A 20,433-nucleotide genomic window follows, 5' to 3' on the forward strand; every position below is an offset into this window, starting at 1 on the left:
TAACCACTGGGCCAAAAACTCACAGAGATCATACTGCACCATCTGTATCCTACCCAGGTGGGGGCCTGCACCCCCTACAACCCCCTAACTAAATATACTAACTCTGGGACCACATTACAGTGGAGAAAAGGGTAAAACTTCCCTTGTTGGCCCAGTGGTTACCTACCCTGGGAAATATTTTGGCTTTGTGACTGTTCATTTATATGAAGTTTTTGCGTTCTCGGCTCAGTTATATGGTCTTTGGCTATGTGGTATTTCAGGTATGTGAAGTAGACCCACATACATACATACATACATACATATATATATATATATATATAAGGTTCCTCAACCTAACGGTCGGTCATGGGGGGGGGCAGATTTGAGTCTAGGGATGTATTCTGGCAGATTAAATTAAATGCAACACAACCCACTGGTTTAAATGAAAATATCTCCATGAATATTTTAATTAGAAAGCTAACAAATTGTTAATGACAGTGAAGAAATCTGCTACAGATAATACGTAACTTTTAGGATTATATTTATAACTACACTTTTTTCTTTTTACTTATGAAACAGTACGGCATATATTTTATATAATAGTTACTTGTGAGTTTGGCTAAAATATATGAATTTAATAGATTTTAATACAATTTTACAACAGTGAATACTTATTATTTGTTTCTTATCTTAAGTGTTATTGTGAATGTAAAGAAGTGCTTTCTTATTGGTTCATATTAAATTGCATCACTACCCGGAAGATTTAAATTCGTGGTATTGCAGTTCCAGTTCTGAAGAAATTCTGGTTAATAACAAAATCACTTAACTTGTTTTTGTTTGAAACAAAATGTTATATTGGTATGGCTTAGTGTTTTGGTGATTTAACTGTGGTTTGATATTACCCTGTGCTGCATTTTGATCTTGATTTGTTGTTACGCATATACACACACACAGTGGAACAGAACACACACACACAAGATCCCTGACAAGTGATTGGTTGTTGCTCATTTCAGAAACAATGCTGGACTGGTTAGTGCAATCTTAGAATCAATTTCTGCTTCTTGATAAGTCTGAATTAAAGAGTACAGAATATGATAACTACTCAGACAAGTCCATAAAAAAAGAAAGATTTAAAGACACTGTATGGGTGTCTGAGTGCAAATGCACCAATAACAAATCTCACAATTTTACATGTTGCCTCATAACAGGGTCAGGTGAATCATCTAATGTAAATGCACTAAGAAGGAGTACTACTTGTACTAATCTTGTTATAGCTTTCATTGCAAGTTTTACTCATCTGATTATGTCCTGCTGGTAGAAGCTCATTAAGTAATTTAACTTTCCTTTGTTCAATGGCTTCACTTTCATTTATTTGCTATTTATAAAATGTCTGCAGTTATTTGTAATTACTACCATGCAGAAACAAAGTTTTGTTCTCTAGGACTGGCCTCATTCATGTCTCTTTATGTAGTAGCTGTTAATATGAATGTAAGAAGCTGAGAAATTACAGTTCTGTACAATTACCATAAATATAGATGTCTGAGTCTATTCACTATTGCAGTCCTGACCTATGGGATTTCCTGCTTCAGAAACCCTTGGCCAGTCTGATTACCAGTGCAAAAATCTCCCTCCTCCCTGGACTGGCAGATGCCCTAGCCTAACATCAGGACAGTTGGGTATAAAGGGAGCCAGCCAATGCCACGACATCAGTTTTTTTCTTCCCCCTAGATAGTAGGAGCCCTATAGATGAACCTTAAGCAAGGGACCAGGTTAGAGGAAAGGGGACCTGTAGGGCATCCCTGCAGAGGATCCTCTGTAAGTGGAGGAAAAGAGAAAAAACGCTGTTACTGTAAGGAAAATAAGGAGGATGGAGGGAAAGAAGACTGCATCAGTGAATACACTCCAACATCTACAAGTGTAAACAACTCAACTGTACTATGTTCTTCTTGCTTCACTGTTGCAGTCCTGACTTATGGGATGATTCCCACAGCTGAGATGAGCGTGGAAGAGAGGATGCCCTGTGAGATGACAGTGGGAAGTCCTGCTCTGGATTTGGGGAAAGCAGACAGGTGGTAGTGAGTGGTAAAGGTATGCAATGATGACCACGTAGCTGCTTCCAAAATGTATTTAGTAGGTACTCCCCTCAGGAAAGCAGTGAAGGTAGAATTAGTCCTAGTTGAGTGGGTCCTAACAGATTCAGGGTTTTTTTTTTGCAGTGGTAGGTGTAACAAAAGGAAATACAGTGGGAGATCCACTTGGAGATAGTTTGTTTGGAGACTGGTTTTCCTTCGGAGCCCAAGGCAAAGGATGCAAACAGTTTTTCTGAAAGTTTTAGTCCCATTCAAGGTAGTAGCAAAGTTGCTTGTGTATGTCCAAGGAGTGAAGGATTCTTTCCCCTTGGTTCTGTGGGTTAGGAAAGAAGGTAGACAAGTGTGTGGCTTGGTTCTGGGAAGCAGCTGTGACCACCTTGGGCATAAAAAAGAAGGATTAGTTCTAAGTAAAACTCAGAGTGGAAGACAAGAAGGGGCTACACTGCCATGAGAGCTTGCAACTCAGAGACCCAAAAACCCTCCTAGTTGAGGTGATAGCTAATAAAAGGGCAGTCTTCCAGGTCAAGAATTTTAAATCAGCTGAAATGTGGTTCAAAAGCAGGGAAGGGCAAGGTCAATTTTTCTAGAACAAAGCTGAGGTCCCAAGGAGGGGTGCGCTGCCTCCCGGGAGGTCTGAAATGCAGCATTCTCTTATGGAACTGTTTCATTAGACAGTGGGAAAAGATAGGAAAAAGAGTTGGGATGTGGGCTGAAACTTCAGAAACATGTATCTTAATGGATGAGAAGGTAAATCTTTTGTCCACCAAGATAGCCAGATACTCCAAAATGGCTGAAATGTTGGTAGAGACAGAGTTGATGCCTTGTTGCTGACACCAAACAGAGAATTTTTTCCACTTGCCAGATTACATTTTCTACTACTGGATCTTCTACACTCTGAGGATATTAAGCACCTGACAACTCAGGGATTGCTCAGGGTAGAATTTTGATGACTTATCCAGGCAGAAAGTCTGAGAGTTTGCAGGTTGAGCTGTAGGAACTTTCTCTTTGCCTCAGTCAGCAGATCCACTTTCTGGGGTAACTGCCAAGGTTTTTCTTTGGTTAAACTCAGTACCAGGGGGTACCAGTGCTGCCTGGGCCAGTCTAGAGCTATCAGGATGAGCCTCGGTCCCTTCTTCCCTGATTTTTAGGAGGATCCTTGGAAGGAGAGGCAGGGGAGGAAACACCTAAAGAAATAAGTCGCTCCGTAGGAAAGAGAAGGAATCTGTTCTCCAGGCTGTGTGAAGTTGTCTCCTGGAACAGACTCTTTTTAACTGAGCATTATCGCTGGTGGCAAAGAGGTCTATTTGAGGGGATCCCCATTTCTGGACTATGCTGAGAAATGCTTCCTGATGCAGCTGCTATTCACAGGGATCCATTAAGTGTCTGCTAAGAGTGTTTAGAGCCCCAGGAAGGTAATGAGCCATCAGTTGCAACCACAGAGCATTGGCTGTCTCTCAGATCTGCACTACCAGCAGGCAAAGAGTGTAGGAGTGGGTGCTCCCTTGTTTATGTACCACATGACTGTAACGTTGTCTGTTTTGATAAGTAGAACCCCTGGTTTCCAGTGATCCTTGAAGACCACTATGCCCCTCTGTACTGCCATCAATTCCTTCCAATTTATGTGCTTGTGTCTGAACTGCTCTTCCCCATTTGCCCTGGGATAGGAGGTGCTGGAAATGGGATCCCCCGGCTGTGTCTGATGAATCTGTGGTTAAAGTTTAGCCCTGAGGGATGAACCTGAAGGGGAGACTCTGGTTCTGTGCACATGCTCATGCCCACCATGCCAATTCCTCCCTGATACAGTGAATTAGGTGGATTTCTGTGTATAGGGACTGTGAGTGCTGGCACCACAGGTTCTATAGGTACCACTGAAGCTTCCCTCATGTGCAGCCTGGCCAGAGGGATCATTAGTATACAGGATGCCATATAGCTCAGTGCTCTAAGGAATTCCGTGGCTGAGAGGCATTGTCTCTGAATAATGTCCTGGAAGTATTGGGTTAAGAAGGAAGCCTTGTCTGAGGGAAGGAAGGCCTTCTGGATGGAGGAATCCAGCAGAGCCCTCAGGAAAACTACCCTGGTGGAAGGGTTTGTGTTGGATTTGCTGAGGTTTATGGTGAACCCTTGGGAAGGCAGTAGAGTTGGGGTGATGGCCAGATCCTTGAGGAACTTGGACTGACTAGTGCCCTAAATGAGACAGTCATCTAGATAAGGGTAAATTTGGATGCCTCTTGTTCTGCAGAAGGCAATCATAGGGGCCAAATAGTTTGTGAAAACCCTGGGAGCAGTAGACAAGCTACAGGGAAGTGCAGAGAATTGAAAGTGACTAGCAACTGCTCTGAAGTGAAGAAAACTTTCGCAAGATTCTACTATACAGATATACAAGTAGGCATCTTTCAGATCCAATGTGACCATTAGAGCCTGAGGTGTGATCATGGGAAGAAGCTTTTGAAGAGTAAGCATTTTGAATTTTGTAACCAGGAGGGATTGATTGAGGATGGACAGATCCAGGACAGGGCACCAACAGCCTTCTTTCCTAGGAACCAGGAATAGCGTGGAGTAAATCCCTTTTCCTACCTGGTGGTCTGGCATGGTTTCACAGAGGTCTGAGAGCGCAGGTTGTGAATCTGAGAAATGGCCTCTGCCCATTGTTTTTTTTTTTTTTTTGGCACATCTGGGTAACCTGAGAATCTTAATGGTTCTTTTGAAAGTCAGCCAGTAGCCATCTGAGATTACTTCCAGAACCCATTATCAGAAGTAATGAAGGCCCAGTTTTCCTTGAATAGGGCCAGCCTTCCTTCTAATCTTCCTCTTATCTTGTCCGGGGTTGGGGGGAGGGAATGAGACATTGCTAATCTCTGCTAGGGCCCTGTGGCCTACAACTCCCCAGCCAGGGTGTTGCTGAGGACCACTGCCTTGCCCTCTGCTATTGCTGTTGCTGCCTATGATGCCTTTCCCTTCAGGTTTTCCTTTGACTGGGTTTTGATTTGGAGGGAAAGTACCAATGCTTAGTGGGAAAATTCTTTCTGAATCTAGGTGGCTGGACTTGGAGGAAGTCTTTGACTGTTTGCATAGATTTTGCTTCATCCTCCATCTTTTTTAACACAGACTCAGCCTTTGGTCCAAAAAGGTAGAGTCCTTATCCAGGGGTGCATCTAGCAGTTTAGATTTGACATGCTCTGGTAATATCTGTTCCCTAAACCAGGCATGCCTTCTGATGTCCGAGCCAGAGACAGCAGCTTGGGAAAATGCCTCTAGCGTATTGCATCATATCTGCAGTGCAAGGAGTGTCCAGCTACGTGGGAATTGGAATGGCAGAGATACAGCAATTCCTTGGAGGTGTTCTTATCTTCCAGGGAGGAAATCTTTTGTTTCATTTTTCCAAAATACTCTGCTGGTATTTTATCATATGGAATTGGCAACAGAGGGCTCTCATGGCTGGGGTAGATGAACTGTAAACCTTCTCAAATCTGTCAAGAGCCCTGCTTTCTTTGTCCGTAGGTAATGGGTTTTTAGAAGTAGTAGTCCTAAATCTTTTGGGGCTCGGTTTGACAACCTCTCGGTCAGCAGAGGGGTTCTTTAAAAGGAATTTATGCGAGTCCAGTACCCTGTAAAACCTCTCTGGTTTACGAGGGGCTAGAGGAAGAGAGTCTGCTTTGAGTGATGATCCCATGAACACATCTTCTACCACTTCCAAAACTGGAGGACTAGCCATGGGTTTGTGTTGAGGGAGATGAAGGAGCTCCCTGACCTTTTTTGCTTGGGCTATTTTGTGCCTACCACTGGAAAAACTCAAGGCATGCAGTGTTTCCCTAAAGGCAATATCTTCAGGGGGTGAAGCAGAAGGTAACACCTCTTCTGAATTAGAATCCTCAAAGGAGGTAAGGAAGGGGTTGTCTTCGAGGGCAGAGTCCTCCTGACCAAAGTCTTCACCTGAATCAGGGGGTTCTGAAAATGTTTCAGGTGTAGGGCCTTGTCTTCCTTTTTCCTGGTGAAGATTCAAGAGGGGTTGCCTGCCTCTGACCAAAGACATAAGGTCCTCAGCCTACCTGACAAATCCTGCCAATAACCTGTGGGGCATGGGCTGGTAGGCCTAAGCACAGTACCTGAGGTCGGCCTCTTTTTAGGTGTAGCTTATGCCTTGGGCTTGTGCACATCTGCTACTCTGACGCCAGGCTCCTTGTAAGAAATACCTGATGTTGGCAGGTGTTTCAAAGGGAAGTCAACAGGTGAGGATTGTTCACTGGAAGCAGAGGTCTGCTTAGCAACTCTGGACCAAACCAAAGAACCGAACGACAAGGCCTAAACTGAAGTTGAGGGACCCAAAAGCATGTCAGACTCTGAAAGGGTCTCGACAGAGACCTGCACCACTACCTCAGTCGCAGAAGGGGGCTGTGAAGGTGCCTCTCCTTCCTCTGTGTTAATGAGCCTTGGGGGACTGGCGGACGGGGAAAGGTTGTTGTCCAAGGCCCTAAATTTGGTCTTTTTTCCTTTTTTTAGTTTAGGGAGCTCGACCTTGGGATGACAGACAGATGCCATCGTGAGATGGGAAATGGATTGCTGACTATGGGGCTTAGACAAGATTTCAACCCTACACCTTATAATCCTAGTATTGAATAGGGTGCACAGATGGCAATATGGGAAGTTATGGTCTGGGCCTAAACAAGCAACACACAAGGTATAAAAGTCTCTGTGTGGGATTTATCACAATGGAGATTGTTGTTAACTCTACCAGACATGAGTCACAAGTAAGAAAGAGAGTTCTCCAATGGTGTACTTAGCTTTAGAATAATTTCTTACTCTGGTGCAGATTGACCGACATACTCACAACTACTTTGGGCTCTAACTGCAAGAAAGACTGATGACATGGCATCAGCTAGCTCCCTTTATACACAGCTGTCCTGATGTCAGGGTAGAGCGTCCAGCAGTTCAGGGAGGAGGGAGTTTTTTACTCTGGTAGCCGGGCCAACCAAGGGCTTCCAAAGCAGGAAATCCCATAAGTCAGGACTGCAACAGTGAAGCATGAAGAACATCAAATGCTATCAATATAGTAAAATGATGTTGTATATTCCAATATGGCTGTTAGTTTACTCCTTTTGCAGTTGTTTTGAAATTATTGTATGCTATTTGTTTGGCTTTTAATGAGTTGCAATCACTGAATGAAAGTGGCTACATTTAATTTAATCTTTCTTAAGAATCAGTCTGTCCAAAATTGTACCCTGAACACAGAAATTCAGCAAATACCAATCACTATGCTAAGTTAGTTACAATCTTCCTGTACTCTTGGAAATAGTACAGTTTTGTACCTACCATAAATGTAGATGTTTGAGTGTTCACACTGTTGTAGTCATTACACTTGGGTTATCCTGCCGTCAGGCAGTCCCGCAGTCGGCCAGAGTTCCAAAAGTCTTAGTCCGGAGTCAGTTGCTGTCGCTTCTTCCCTGACGTCAGTGTGCCAGGGGTATATAAGATGCATCAGATGCCATTTTCTTCAGTTTATCTTGCCCCAGATGTCAGGTGCCCCCAAGTAGGTAGGCTATACCTATTGCTAATCAAAAATGTACATATAAAACAAAAACAATACCTTCAGTTACAAGCAAATACACCACAAAGGTTGTATAGGATAGAAAGGTATAGATAAGTCCAGCTAGTTCAGAGGGGATGGAGGGAGGGTAACCTGGACTGCAGCAGTGTGAACACTCGAACATCTACATTTATGGCAGGTACAAAACTGTACTATGTTCATAGTGTTACACTGCTGCAGTCATTACACTTGGGTAGAATCCCAAAGCTATGTTTGGGTGGCTCGTCTATAAAGAGTTAGGATTGGCTATGAGGCCCTGCAGAACTGCAGTGGCAAATCCTGCTCTGGATTTAGAGTAAAGAGGCAGATGGTAATGCTTGGTAAAGTTGTGCACTGAACTCCAAGTTGCAGCCTCCAAAATTTCCTTGGTAGGTACTCCTCTGAGAAAGGCTGTTGAAGTGGCTGTTGCCCTGGTGGAATGTGGCCTAATGTTATTTGGGACTGATTTTCCATGCTGTGTGTAGCAGTACCGAATACAGTGTCCTATCCATTTGGATATAGTCTGCTTTGAGATTGCCTTGCCCTGTGATCCTGCAGCATATGCTACAAACAGTTGCTCAGTTTTCCTGAAAGCTTTTGTTTTGTCCAAGTAGAAGTGTAGCTGCCTGTGTATGTCCAAAGAATGCAGAAGTTTCCCCCCTTTATTCTGGGGATTTGGATAAAAAGTTGGCAAATGGATGGTTTGGTTAAGAGCCATACTAGATATCACCTTTGGCATAAAGGTAAGGTTTGTCCTTAAAGATACCCTGTCCTGATGAAAAATTATAAAAGGTTCCACTGCCATTAATGCCTGTAGCTGAGACTCTTCGCGCTGAAGTTACTGCCAGGAGCAGAGCTGTTTTCCATGATAAAAATTTTAGATCGGCTGTATTGGCTGGCTCAAAAGGTGGTAGGGTCAGTTTTTCCAAAACGAAAATGAGGTCCCATGTTGGTGTTGGTGCTCTCCGGGGCAGTCTTATGTTTTTAGCCCCTCTGAGGTACTGCTTTAGTAAGGGATGAGAGAATAAAGGAGGATTCATGTTGTAATGTGCTGAAATGGCAGAGGCGTGGATCTTAATTGATGAGAAGGATAGGCCTCTGTCCAGCATCTCAGTTAAGTATTGTAAAATCTGAGGAATGTTTGGAACTAGAGGGTTAAGGCTTTGAGCCTGGTTCCAGGCGCAGAATCTCTTCCATTTTTCTGAGTAAGCTTTCCTGGTGCTAGGCCTCCTGGCCTCCAAAATGACATCCATAACAGCTTTAGAGAGAGGTGTTGCCTGTTTGGCTAATGTATCTGCCATGCAGCCAGGTTTAGGGTTTTGAGCTGATTGTGCAGCATCTGATTGTTTTGTTGAGTCAGGTGGTGTGAAATTTGAGGCAAAATCCATGGTGGGCCTTGAGCCAAGTTCCTTAAGATAGGGTATCAGTGCTGGCGTGGCCAGTCTGGAGCAATCAGGATCATCTGTGGTTTTTCTTGTCTGGCTTTTACGAGTACCTTTGAAAGGAGAGGCAGTGGCGGGAAGGCATAAACTTTTAGGTTTTTCCAGCTGAACAAAAGAGCATCCACTTTCCATGCTTGTTTGTGATAAGTCCTTGTGCAGAATTTTTTGTAGTTGGCAATTCAGTGGGGAGGCAAAACGATCTATGTCTGGGCATCCCCATTTTTGCGTTACCATGCTGAAGATTTGTGGATTCAATTTCCATTCGTTAGGGTCCATGATATTTCTGCTTAGATCGTCTGCCAGAGTATTTTTCTTTCCTAGCAGGAATTGTGCTTGCAGGTGAACTTGATACGTTAGAGCTGTGTTCCACAAGGTCATGGCTTGCGTGCATAGCGGATAAGAATGAGTGCCACCTTGCTTGTTTATGTACCACATTACTGTGGTGTTGTCTGTCTTTAGTAACAATTGTCCTGGATGTAGAAGGTCCTTGAAAGCTGTTAGGGCATTTTGAACAGCCAACATCTCTTTTTGATTGATGTGAAGATGCATCTGGTCTGTGGTCCACTTGCCCTGAATGCATTTTCCTGCCATGTGTGCTCCCCAGGCATAATCCGAAGCATCTGCTGTTAGAGTTTGCCTGGCTGTGGGTTGGGTAAAAGGCTGACCCTTGTTTAGGTGACATGCCTGTGCCCACCATCGAAACTCCTGTTGTAGGTAGGGAATCATTGATATTACTGCTTCTAAACTGTGAGAGTGTTGAGTCCAAACACTTTTTAGGTACCATTGTAATTTCCTCATATGCAGTCTGGCATATGGTATTAGTAAGTATGCAGGATGCCATGAATCCCAGGGCCTGCAGAATTTTTCTTGCAGGGAGATGGGACTTTTTTGCCAGTAATTGAAAATATTGAGTTAGTTGAACTTGTTTGCCTGGCGTGAGATAAGCCATCTGGGCCGTTGTATTTAAGCTGGCACCCAGGAATATAATCTGTTGCGAGGGCACTAGTTTTGACTTCTTTTCGTTTACTGTGTACCCTAGAGAAATTAGCAACCTTTTTACAAACGCTAGATGATGTAGAAGAATGTCCTTTGTCTCTGCTTGAATGAGGCAGTCGTCCAGGCATGGATATATTTGAATTCCTTTTTGTCTGCAAAATGCAATTACTGGTGCCAGGCACATTGTGAAGACCCTGGACGCAGTAGATAAGCCAAAGGGCAGTGCAGAGAATTGGCAGTGCATTGTACAAGCTTTGAATCTGAGGTATCTTCTGCAATTTTGTCTGATAGGGACATGCAGGTATGCCTCTTTTAGGTCCAGAGTAACAAGCCAAGCCTTCTTGCCCAGCATGGGTAGAAGCTGCTGTAATGTCAACATTTTGAATTTCGGAATATGAAGGCAAGTATTCAGAATTGAAAGGTCTAGTATGGGCCTCCAGGCTTTGTCCTTTCTGGGGACCAGGAAGAGTCCTGAGTAAAATCCTTGTCCTTGTTCCTGTTGTGGTACTTTTTGAATAGCTCTCATGTCCATGTGGGCTGAAATTTCTTTATGTGCCTCTGCCCATTGATTTTGTGGCAGGTCTGGCATTCTTTTTAGCCTTGGTAAAGTATGAAAGTGGAATCTGTAACCTTGAGACACAATATTCAGAACCCATTTGTCTTGGGTGATTGTTTGCCAGTTTTGAGAAAAAAGTGCTAGTTTTCCCCCTAGAGGGGCTTCCAAAAGGGACGTGCTTGGCGTACGAAGGGGGAAGTCATTGTGACTGTTTCCTGTAAGGTTGAGACTTGTCCTCACCTCCTTTTGGGGTTGAGGTGCCCCACTGTCATTGTCTGTTTGAGCCTTGGGGTTGAGATCTGCCTCTTGGGTGTCTGTATCTGCCTCTCTGTGGCCTGTCTGACACTGGAAAGGACCAATTCTTTGTTGGCCAATTTCTGCTAAACCGAGGTGGCTGTACCTGTAAGAAATCCTTGACTGTTTGCATAGATTTAGCTTTATCCTCCATTTTCTTTAACACCTCTTCTGCCTTAACACCAAACAAGGTATCATGCTGTAAGGAAGCATCCAATAATTTTGCCTTAACATGATCAGGTAAACTCTGTTCTTTCAACCAAGCATGTCTTCGAATCACAGAACCTGTAACTGCGGCTCTACAAGAGGCCTCTAAAGAATCAAAACCACATTGCAGAGTATGTTTCCCACCTGTTCAACTGCATGCAATAAATCCTGCATTTCTTTACAATCAGGAGCTTCTGAGCTTGCAAGCATTTTCTGTTTTAACTGAGCCATTAAATAGTGTTGGTACTTAAGCATGTGAAACTGGCAATTTAAAGCTCTTACTGCTAAAGTTGCAGAACTTTCTTCCTCCATCTATCCAAAGCTCTGGAATCTCTGTCAGATGGTACTGTATTTTTTGCAATGGAAGCCTTAACGCCTTTTGGACCCTGGGAAATAGTTTCTGGATCAGCAGAAGGGTTTTTGTAAAGAAGCTTGTGAGAGTCAGGGACTCTATAATACCTATCTGGCTTGGCTGGAGCAGGGGGCAAAGAATCAGGAGATAAGCTGGATTCAGAGAACACATCATCCACAATATCTAGCACAGGCGGAATAGCCAGGGGCCTGTGCTGAGGCAATAAGAGTAAATCCCTGAGCCTTTTCTTGGATTCTGAATAATCCTGACTTTCCCACTGGAAATGCTCCCTCATGGTATGTAAAGTTTCCCCAAAAGAATAATCCTCAGGAGGAGAGGCTGAAGAGATAGATTCTTTAGCATCAGAGTCCTCATAGGGAGGTAGAGAGTATCCCTGGTCTGAAGAGGAATCAGAGGAAATGGAAACCTGATCAGAGGAGTCATAGTCTGTATCCTGCCTAGGCCTTTTCTCAGGAGGGGGATGGGAACCCCTGATTAGAGTAATGAGGTCTTCAGCCATTTTAAGCATCTGTTTCTTAGGCATGGAGGACTGTCCAGGAGAATGCTGTACTTGTTTCTTTGTCTTTAATGGTACCTTTGTCTTGGCTGTTGTTTTAATGGTAAGTTGTGAAGGTCTGAAAACACCCTCAGAAGCCGATGCCTGCTCAGCGGCTCTGGACCCATCTGAGGGATTAGTTTCCGTAGACCCAATACCTTGAGTTTCCAGAGGCCTAGATGTCTCCACGTGGGAGTCGGAAACGGCTTGTGGCTCTGAGGTAGCGGGTGTCAGGGGCTGCAAAAGCGCCTCACTGAGAACCGAAGAACCGGCGACTGGCCTAGAAGAGGTTTCATTGTCGGTTTTGGACCTTGGATGCCTGTCTTTATCCTTGTCTTTGCGTTTTTTTGGTATTGAGGTCGTCGGCTGATCCGACGGCAAAGTATAATTGAACCTTTGGCCAAAGTAGTGCAAAGCAAAATCAAAACGTCTTTTTATAGTGCGTTTGTTAAATCTAGCACAAAGCCGACAACTAGTGATGTCGTGATCAGGGCCTAGGCATGGAATACAGTAAGACTGGAAGTCCTTATGAGGTATTTGCTTCCCACAAGAAATACAATTATTAACTTTTTCTGACATCGGACTGAGGCAAGAAAAAAGTTTCCCCAACAGGGTACTTAGCTTTATTGAAGACTTCAGATCTGAAATTCGACTTCGAAAATCTCAGGAGTCGGCCCACCGGCACTTGCGAACTGCTTCTGCTTCGGGCACCGCACGGCAAAAAAGACTGAAGAAAATGGCATCAGATGCATCTTATATACCCCTGGCGCACTGACGTCAGGGAAGAAGCGAAGCAACCGACGCCGGACCAAGACTTTGGAACTCTGGCCAACTGCGGGACCACCTGACGGTAGGATAACTGAAGTGTAATGACTGCAGCAGTGTAACACGATGAACATCATTTAGGAATATGGCACGTCATGTTGTGCATCCCCCTTCTCCACACATAATATAATTTTTAAAATTGTTACCTCGTTTCTTTTCTTCATTCCCATGGCATATTGCTTCTTTTAGCTGCTCAATTCTCATCTTACAAGACATAATCTTCCATTTCTAGAAAATCAAAAATATACCTTTATAAAGATGATAGTTACAATTACTGGTTTAATTTAAAAAATCCATTTGGAAAAAAAAAAATCACACTGTCCAAAAAATTTTACTAGTTCACACTAACATTAAATCTTACTCCAAAAAAAATTATGCATCTCTGCAAATTTTATTGAAGTCTAGAAGAAAGTAGTAGTATTCAAAATTTTAGATACTGCACAAAACTATCTAGGGTAACAGAGTATAGCATGGAAAAGGGATGGAACCTAAAGTACAACACTTCTTAAAGAAATAAGGAGTTCAAAAATAGCAAAAAGAATGTGTGCATCACACATACACAAATTCCTGCAAAAATGCTCTCACTTAGCTGCTTAGTTAGTATACACAGCTGAACCAGCTGGCAAAGAAGTGGTAGGCTGTTTGGTCTTAGTCCTAGAAGTTATGTTCTGCTTCAATGAGACCACACATGTTTAATTTAGTTATCTGGTAAGTGAACTGGACCTTCATGGACAAATTTCATCCAAAGCATTTGTGTAAGAAAAAATATTCGGTGACTCAATGCTGCACCTTCACATGTTGAAATTACTGCAAAGACTGCTTGGGATTACCTACAGCTAAGTAGGGTCAACACTGAAGTGTTACTGTCATATGTCAATTAGAATTTAGTACAGATAACAGATTCTTGTATCCTTAAAGTTGGATTTAACTGCATAAACAAATGACACTTGCTCCAAACAATTATCTACAGAGGAAATGTAAACATCAATGCATATATGCGAACATTACAGACAAACAAAACACAACATGCCAAATTACAGCTTAAAAATAGCTTAATGCATCTACTACATAACCTAAATCAGATGTTGCAAGGGAAATTTGTTATTGATGTCAAGGGCACTGAAGAATATCACCAAATAAAAAAGAATTTGCCTTGAGATGTAAGGTGGGCAAAGTGAACACTGAAAACTATCTAGTGATTTTGAACACTGAAAACTATCTAGTGATCTTCAAAACAAGCATGTCTCCAGGTATCTCTTCATGAATGTAACACAAGAGGACCAAAACAGTGTAACTTTAAGCAAATGTCAGAAATGATTTAAATCATTAATTAAAGCAGTTGTGCTGTGTTGTGAACAGTGCAATTTTAAAGAGCAAGTACAAAACTATGATTCAACAAATGCAACTCCGACTACGCTAGCTTTGGTAAAAAGTTAACCATGCAGAAAATGTAAGGTCATAAGACATCACAGCATAAACAAAAGATTTCTTCTTTTGCATACTTTCTTTGCTACGTATCAATGTTGCAGGAATCATAAAATCCAGATATCCACGGCCTCGTATTCTTTGGCAAAGAGACATCCCAGTGGAAGTGTGGACAAGACATGGCCATTTGGGTGACCACTATTATAAAAGACAGAGCATCAAAAAGCACTACTTTATAGTCTTTTTCTGTACCCACAACAGCACCAAACATACACAATGCTCCATCGCTAGGCATAACGTACAATATGCAAAGATCACAGAATGAATGAATGAATGGGAGGTTCAAGGTACAGCCTGACAAAGGGTATGAGCAAAAGTGGTTTTGGAAAATGCTGTAGAAGCAGCTGTGGGTTTTAACTATCCCAATCAAAACAATGCTGTGTATGTCAAAAAAGAAAACATGCAGTTTAGTTTAATAACAGAGTTGTCTGTTGACTTTTGATAGTCTACAAAATCCTTTCCACTTTATTTTTGTTTGGGAGATAAAACAAAAATTTAGGTAGATTTGTGTAATGCAACTCCAGATACTACATTTATCATAAAACTGACTGTTTTCAAACACTCTATAAGGCACCTTAGACTTCAGTGTTCCCAGTTTCAGAAATCCTTCTAACTGAGGTGACTGCTATCTACAGAGGTCATTCAGGAAAGATACCCAAGATCTGCTGTTTATCTTCTTCTTCTTTCGGCTTTTCCCAGTTAGGGGTCACCACAGCGGATCACCTGTCCGCTCATGATGGCAGTGGAGTTTTACTGTGTCGAGTTGCCAGCCTGGCGCCCAACCTTCTACAGAAGGCACATACACACTCATACCTAGGGCCAATTTAGAGTGTCCAATCCACCTACATCATTGTCTTTGGGATGTGGGAGGAAACCGGGGCACCTGGAGGAAACCCACATAACCACAGGAAGGACATGCAGAGTCCGCACAGAAGGGTCCCCAGCCGAGGATCGAACCAGAGAACCTCTTGCTGTGAGGCGACAACACTAACCGCTGTACCACCGTGTAGTAAATGACACAATTCGTGAAGGGAATGTTAAAAACAGGACAGAGTTAGAGGAGTTGAACTAGATTTTGCACCTTAGGGCTCACATTTTACCAAGTTTAAATGCTAGTGCCTCTTTAAAACCTATGCTGAAGGAGTTGCATGAACAAGTCTAAATGAACTCTAACTGAAGATGCTATCATGTGACTGAGATACTATTTAAATGGGTTACTTGTGTTTGTTTTACTTTGCCTAAGGAAGCCTTACAGGCGAAACTTTTTACTAGCAGTTTTAAGTCCGAATAAACCTTTTTTATTGAGCAGTTTGTGGTACCAGTGACTTTGTACTGGTTTTAGTTTTATGAGGTTCAAAAAAAGAAGCATTCAAATTTCCAATCATAAAATGTAGGTATTAAACTGAAGTTAGGATGCCTTAATTCTTTTAAATACTTAAACTATTTCATGTAAATGTGAGAAGCTATAGCTGATAACAGAGCCAGGCATTCACAAACGGCTGCCAAATCTACTTTAATAAAAGGGTAAGCTAAACCAGCATCAAACAGAGCAGTAAAGTGCTGCAAAATTTGTAGCAATGAACTGAAAACTTGGTAGGACCAAATGCTCTGACATCGGCAAGAAAAAATTGTTCCATTTAGAGATATAGCCTTTTAACTTCTTTCGGAATGAAAACCCATGCTGAGAAAGACAGCAAATAATGAATCAGTATGCAATATTCCATGCTATCAGAAAGAGAAATAAATCAGGGGTTGAGATACATCCCTCTTCCTTCTTGCAAGACTAATTATTGTAGAGAAACAAGGTCAATGGCTGGGCAACTATATGAGGTAGGAGGGTGACTCAAGACTTTCTCGGCCATAGTGCTAAATATATTTGCCTCCCCCCTTTATGCATTTAAAAAATGCTTTGCAACGAGAAGAGATGAAGAAAACATTCAGAGTTTCAGGTGGTTTCAAATGATGGAGAACATACCCAAGCTTGCTGTGCTGATAGCTGAAATGAAGTAGAAGTTAATAGCTTACACAATAGACCAAAAATATAACTACTGATAGACTCCCACATTCTGACAATCATTAGTATAGTTAGCATGACTAGTTTTCACTTAAGTAATGGAAATTTCTTTGCTCAGGTCATCTACAAGAGTATTCAAGTCATTATATTGACTTAACTTGGACTGTAGAAAGTGCCTACTCCCAAAATAACATGGATGACATGCAAAGAAGCTAGGAAGTGGTGCCTCGCTGTGCAGAACTTGAATGTAATATTGTCTGTCACTTCCTGAAGGATTTCCAACCTTAATGTTTTGAATACTGAAAATGCCAGCTGAATTCTCATCATTTCTTTGTAACTGATATACTCATCTGTCTCTCTGTGAAGGCTGAAGGTTCTGATCTGGGTAATGTGTTCCTAAAGCAAACTTCAAGAAGTCTGTTACCATTTGCTAGTCAAGAGTTGCAACAATAAAATGAAGGCCTTTTTTTTAATATCTGAAGGAAACAAAGGAATTATTACAAGAGCAGGAATCACAGGAAGAACAACTTCCATGAAGTGGATACTCTTATTCCACAGGTCCAGGATGTACCAATGGACTTTCGTCATGTGTAATCTCACATTTACCATCAGAATTAAAGAATACACGTAACCTTGTGCCTTTAGAAATGCTGTTTTGGTCTACAATTTTCTCTGATTAACTGCAGAAAAAATCCATCATCTCAGTTTTTAATCATCATCATCACCATCATGCAGGCTCAGAATGTTTATCCCAAGTAGCACAGCAACTGTTCAAAACATGCCTCCTTTAACGGTCTGAGTTACGATGCTCTGACGTTTACTCATATCCACATTCCCAATTTAACAGCATCCACACATTTTAAGCTAGCACTCTATTCTCTTGGTAGTCTGTGTTGTTTTTTTCATAACACAACATATTGACTTGGACACTACTGCTATTACTGGATATTTTTTAAAGTCAAGTAGCACACACGTTTTCTGCAAAGATGGACTAATAAAATGATATCTTCTTGACTTCCTTATCTAGATTTAACTACACATCTATATTTATTATTATTATTATTAATTTCCTCATGAAGTGCCAGACTAGATGATTTGAACTTAATAAGAGTGTTTCTTCTTCTCGAACTGAACACTGGTTTCTAATGCATCATTTATGGACAGCCTTCTTGTTTACAGCAGGCCACAAACGGTGCTTTCATAGTGACACACACACACACACACACACACACACACACACACACACACACACACACACACACACACACAATCTGTCTCTTGGCTATTTATGTGTGTCATACTTTTACATATCTGAGCTATGTAACAGGACTTTCTTCTCACACTGGTGTTTCTTAAAGTGTCTCCATGACTAAAGTTTGATACATAAGCAACAAATATCTAAATTTGTAACATCTAGTTAAACTGACAGTGCAACAGTATCAATCAAAACTTGCTGATTCACAGTCAAAATGTTTTTTGCTTTGTGGGAGGGCTTTACCATACTGCACCACTTACACTCCTGCTTCTTAAATATATTAAATATTAACTCCCTGACTTCTGTTTCTCTGGAAAAGGACAAATCGTTAAAGACACTGCAAGTCTCAATCTTTAAATACAAAAAGTACAGTTGTGTACACTTACCATAAATGTAGATGTTCGAGTGTATTCACTGTTGCAGTCATTACATTTGGGTAATCTGCTGGCAGGTTGCCCTCAGTCGGCCTGAATAACAAAGTCTTGGGTCCTGCGTTGGTTGCGGTCTCCTCTTCCATGACGCCAGGTCATCAGGGGTATAAAACATGCAGCCGACGCCATTTTAATCAGTTTTTTTTGCCCCAGATGTCAGGGGGCCCCAAATGGGGAGCAAAAAAATATAAACTGTAAATATATAAATGCATCTCAGAAACATAAAATTTACCTTCAACTAAAAGCAAATACACCACAAATGCTTTTGAGTATAATGAAGGAAAGAAAAGGTATAGAAAGGTGGCTGGTGGGTGGGTAACCAGGACCGCAACAGTGAATACACTCTAACATCTACATTTATGGTAAGTGTACACAACTGTACTATATTATTCATGTTTCACTGTTGCAGTCGTTACATTTGGGTAGAATTCCAAAGCTATGGATGGGAGGATGGAACTAAACAGCATTAGGAGCAGCTATAGCCTGCCCTGGATTTAGAGAAGAGAGGTAAATGATAATGCTTTGTGAATGTATGAACTGAGCCCCAAGTAGCAGCTTCTAGAATGTCTCTGGTAGGGACCCATCTGAGAAAAGCTGCTGAAGTACAGGCAGCCCTGGTGGAATGGGATCTGATCCCCTTCGGCACAGGTTTACCAAGGTGCAAGTAGCAGAAACAAATGCAATGGCTTATCCACTTAGAAATAGTCTGCTTTGATGTAGCCTTCCCCTCTGATCCTGCAGCAAATGCTACCAGTAGTTGCTCAGACTTTCTTAGAGATTTTGTCCTGTTTAAGTAGAATCTTAGTTGTCTGTGTACATCCAATGAATGCAGAATCCGCTCCCCCTTGTTCTGCGGATTTGGGAAAAAAGTTGGCAGGTGAATGGTCTGGTTAAGAGACACAGTGGATTACCACCTTAGGCATAAAAGAACGATTGGTCCTGAGGGCTACCCTGTCCGGGTAAAAATAATGAAAGGCTCCACTGCCATGAGAGCCTGTAGTTCTGAAACCCTTCTAGCTGAAGTGACTGCCAAAAGAAAAGCTGCATTCCAAGAAAGAAATTTTATATCCGCAGTAGCTGCTGGTTCAGAAGGAGGCAGTGTGAGTTTTTTCAGCACAAAACTGAGATCCCATGCAGGAGTTGGCGCTCTCCTGGGAGGCCTTAAATTTTTGGACCCTATGAGATACTGTTTTAGCAGTGGATGAGAAAAGAGGGGAGGCATGGATTTTTATTGAAGAAAAAGATAGGCCCTTGTCAAGCATCTCAGTTAAGTATTGTAAAATCTGAGGAATATTGGGCTTTGCTGCGACTATTCCTTGTGCTTGGTTCCAAGCACAGAATCTCTTCCATTTATCAGCATAAGATTTTCTAGTACTAGGCCTTCTGGCTTCCAAAATGACATACATCACAGGTTTACTGAGAGATGTGGTTTGAATAATTAGTTGATTAGCCATGCTGCAAAATTCAGAGTTTGGAGCTGAGTGTGCAGTATTTGATAGTTCTGCTGAGGCAATAGATGAGGTGTTTGAGGCAGGTACCATGGAGGAAAGTGCGACATATTCCTTGGAAGCGGGTACCAGTGTTGGCGAGACCAGTCTGGATCAATTAGAATCATTTTTAGTTTTTCCTGTCTGACTTTTGGTAAGACCTTGGAGAGTAGAGGGAGGAAAGGCATAGAATGATAGGTTTTTCCAGCTGAAGGATAGAGCATCCACTTTCCACGCTTTTTTGTGATGAGCTCTTGTGCAGAATTTGTCCAAATGATAGATCTATTTGCCTCTCCCCAAAACTATGTATGGGCTTCCCCAATTCTGTGTTAACATGCTGAAGATTTGTGGATCCAGTTTCCATTCGTGCGGGTCCATAAGATTTCTGCTTAGGTCGTCTGCCAGAGTATTTTGCTTTCCTGGCAGGAATTGAGCTTGAAGATGTATTTGGTAAGTCAAGGCTGTGTTCCACAAGGCCATGGCTAGTCTGCAAAGGGGGTAGGAATGGGTACCCCCCTGCTTGTTTATGTACCACATAACTGTGGTGTTGTCCATCTTTATCAGTAGTTGTCCTGGATGAAGTCCGTGAAGGCTGTCAGAGCATTCTGAACAGCTAGTATTTCTTTCTGGTTGATATGTAGATACATTTGGTTTAGGCTCCATTTGCCCTGAATGCATCTCCCTGTCAGGTGGGCCCCCCAAGCATAGTCTGATGTGTCTGTAGTTAGGGTTTGGGTGGCAGGGGGTAGAGTGAACCTTGTTTTGGTGACGTGTCTGCCTACCAAAGAAACTCCTGTTGTAGGCAGGGAATGAGAGGAATCATTGTTTCCATACCGTGACAATGTTGACTCCATAAGCTTTTTAGGTACCACTGAAGTTTCCTCATATGCAATCTCACATATGG

At 42.2% G+C, this 20,433-nt stretch overlaps 1 protein-coding gene across 1 annotated transcript in view; it reads right to left on the minus strand.

Moving 5' to 3' along the window:
- ATG14 (autophagy related 14) overlaps positions 1-20,433 on the minus strand; it is a 516,698-nt gene that overhangs the window by 301,708 nt on the left and 194,557 nt on the right. The window contains exon 4 of the mRNA XM_044074421.1: positions 13,004-13,085. Within this exon, the coding sequence (XP_043930356.1) occupies positions 13,004-13,085 (82 nt within the window). The remainder of the gene's footprint in view (positions 1-13,003; positions 13,086-20,433) is intronic.

The sequence above is a fragment of the Protopterus annectens genome, chromosome 6.part0, assembly GCF_019279795.1.
Source record: "Protopterus annectens isolate FY-2018-M chromosome 6.part0, PAN1.0, whole genome shotgun sequence".
NCBI classification, from domain to species: domain Eukaryota; kingdom Metazoa; phylum Chordata; order Ceratodontiformes; family Protopteridae; genus Protopterus; species Protopterus annectens.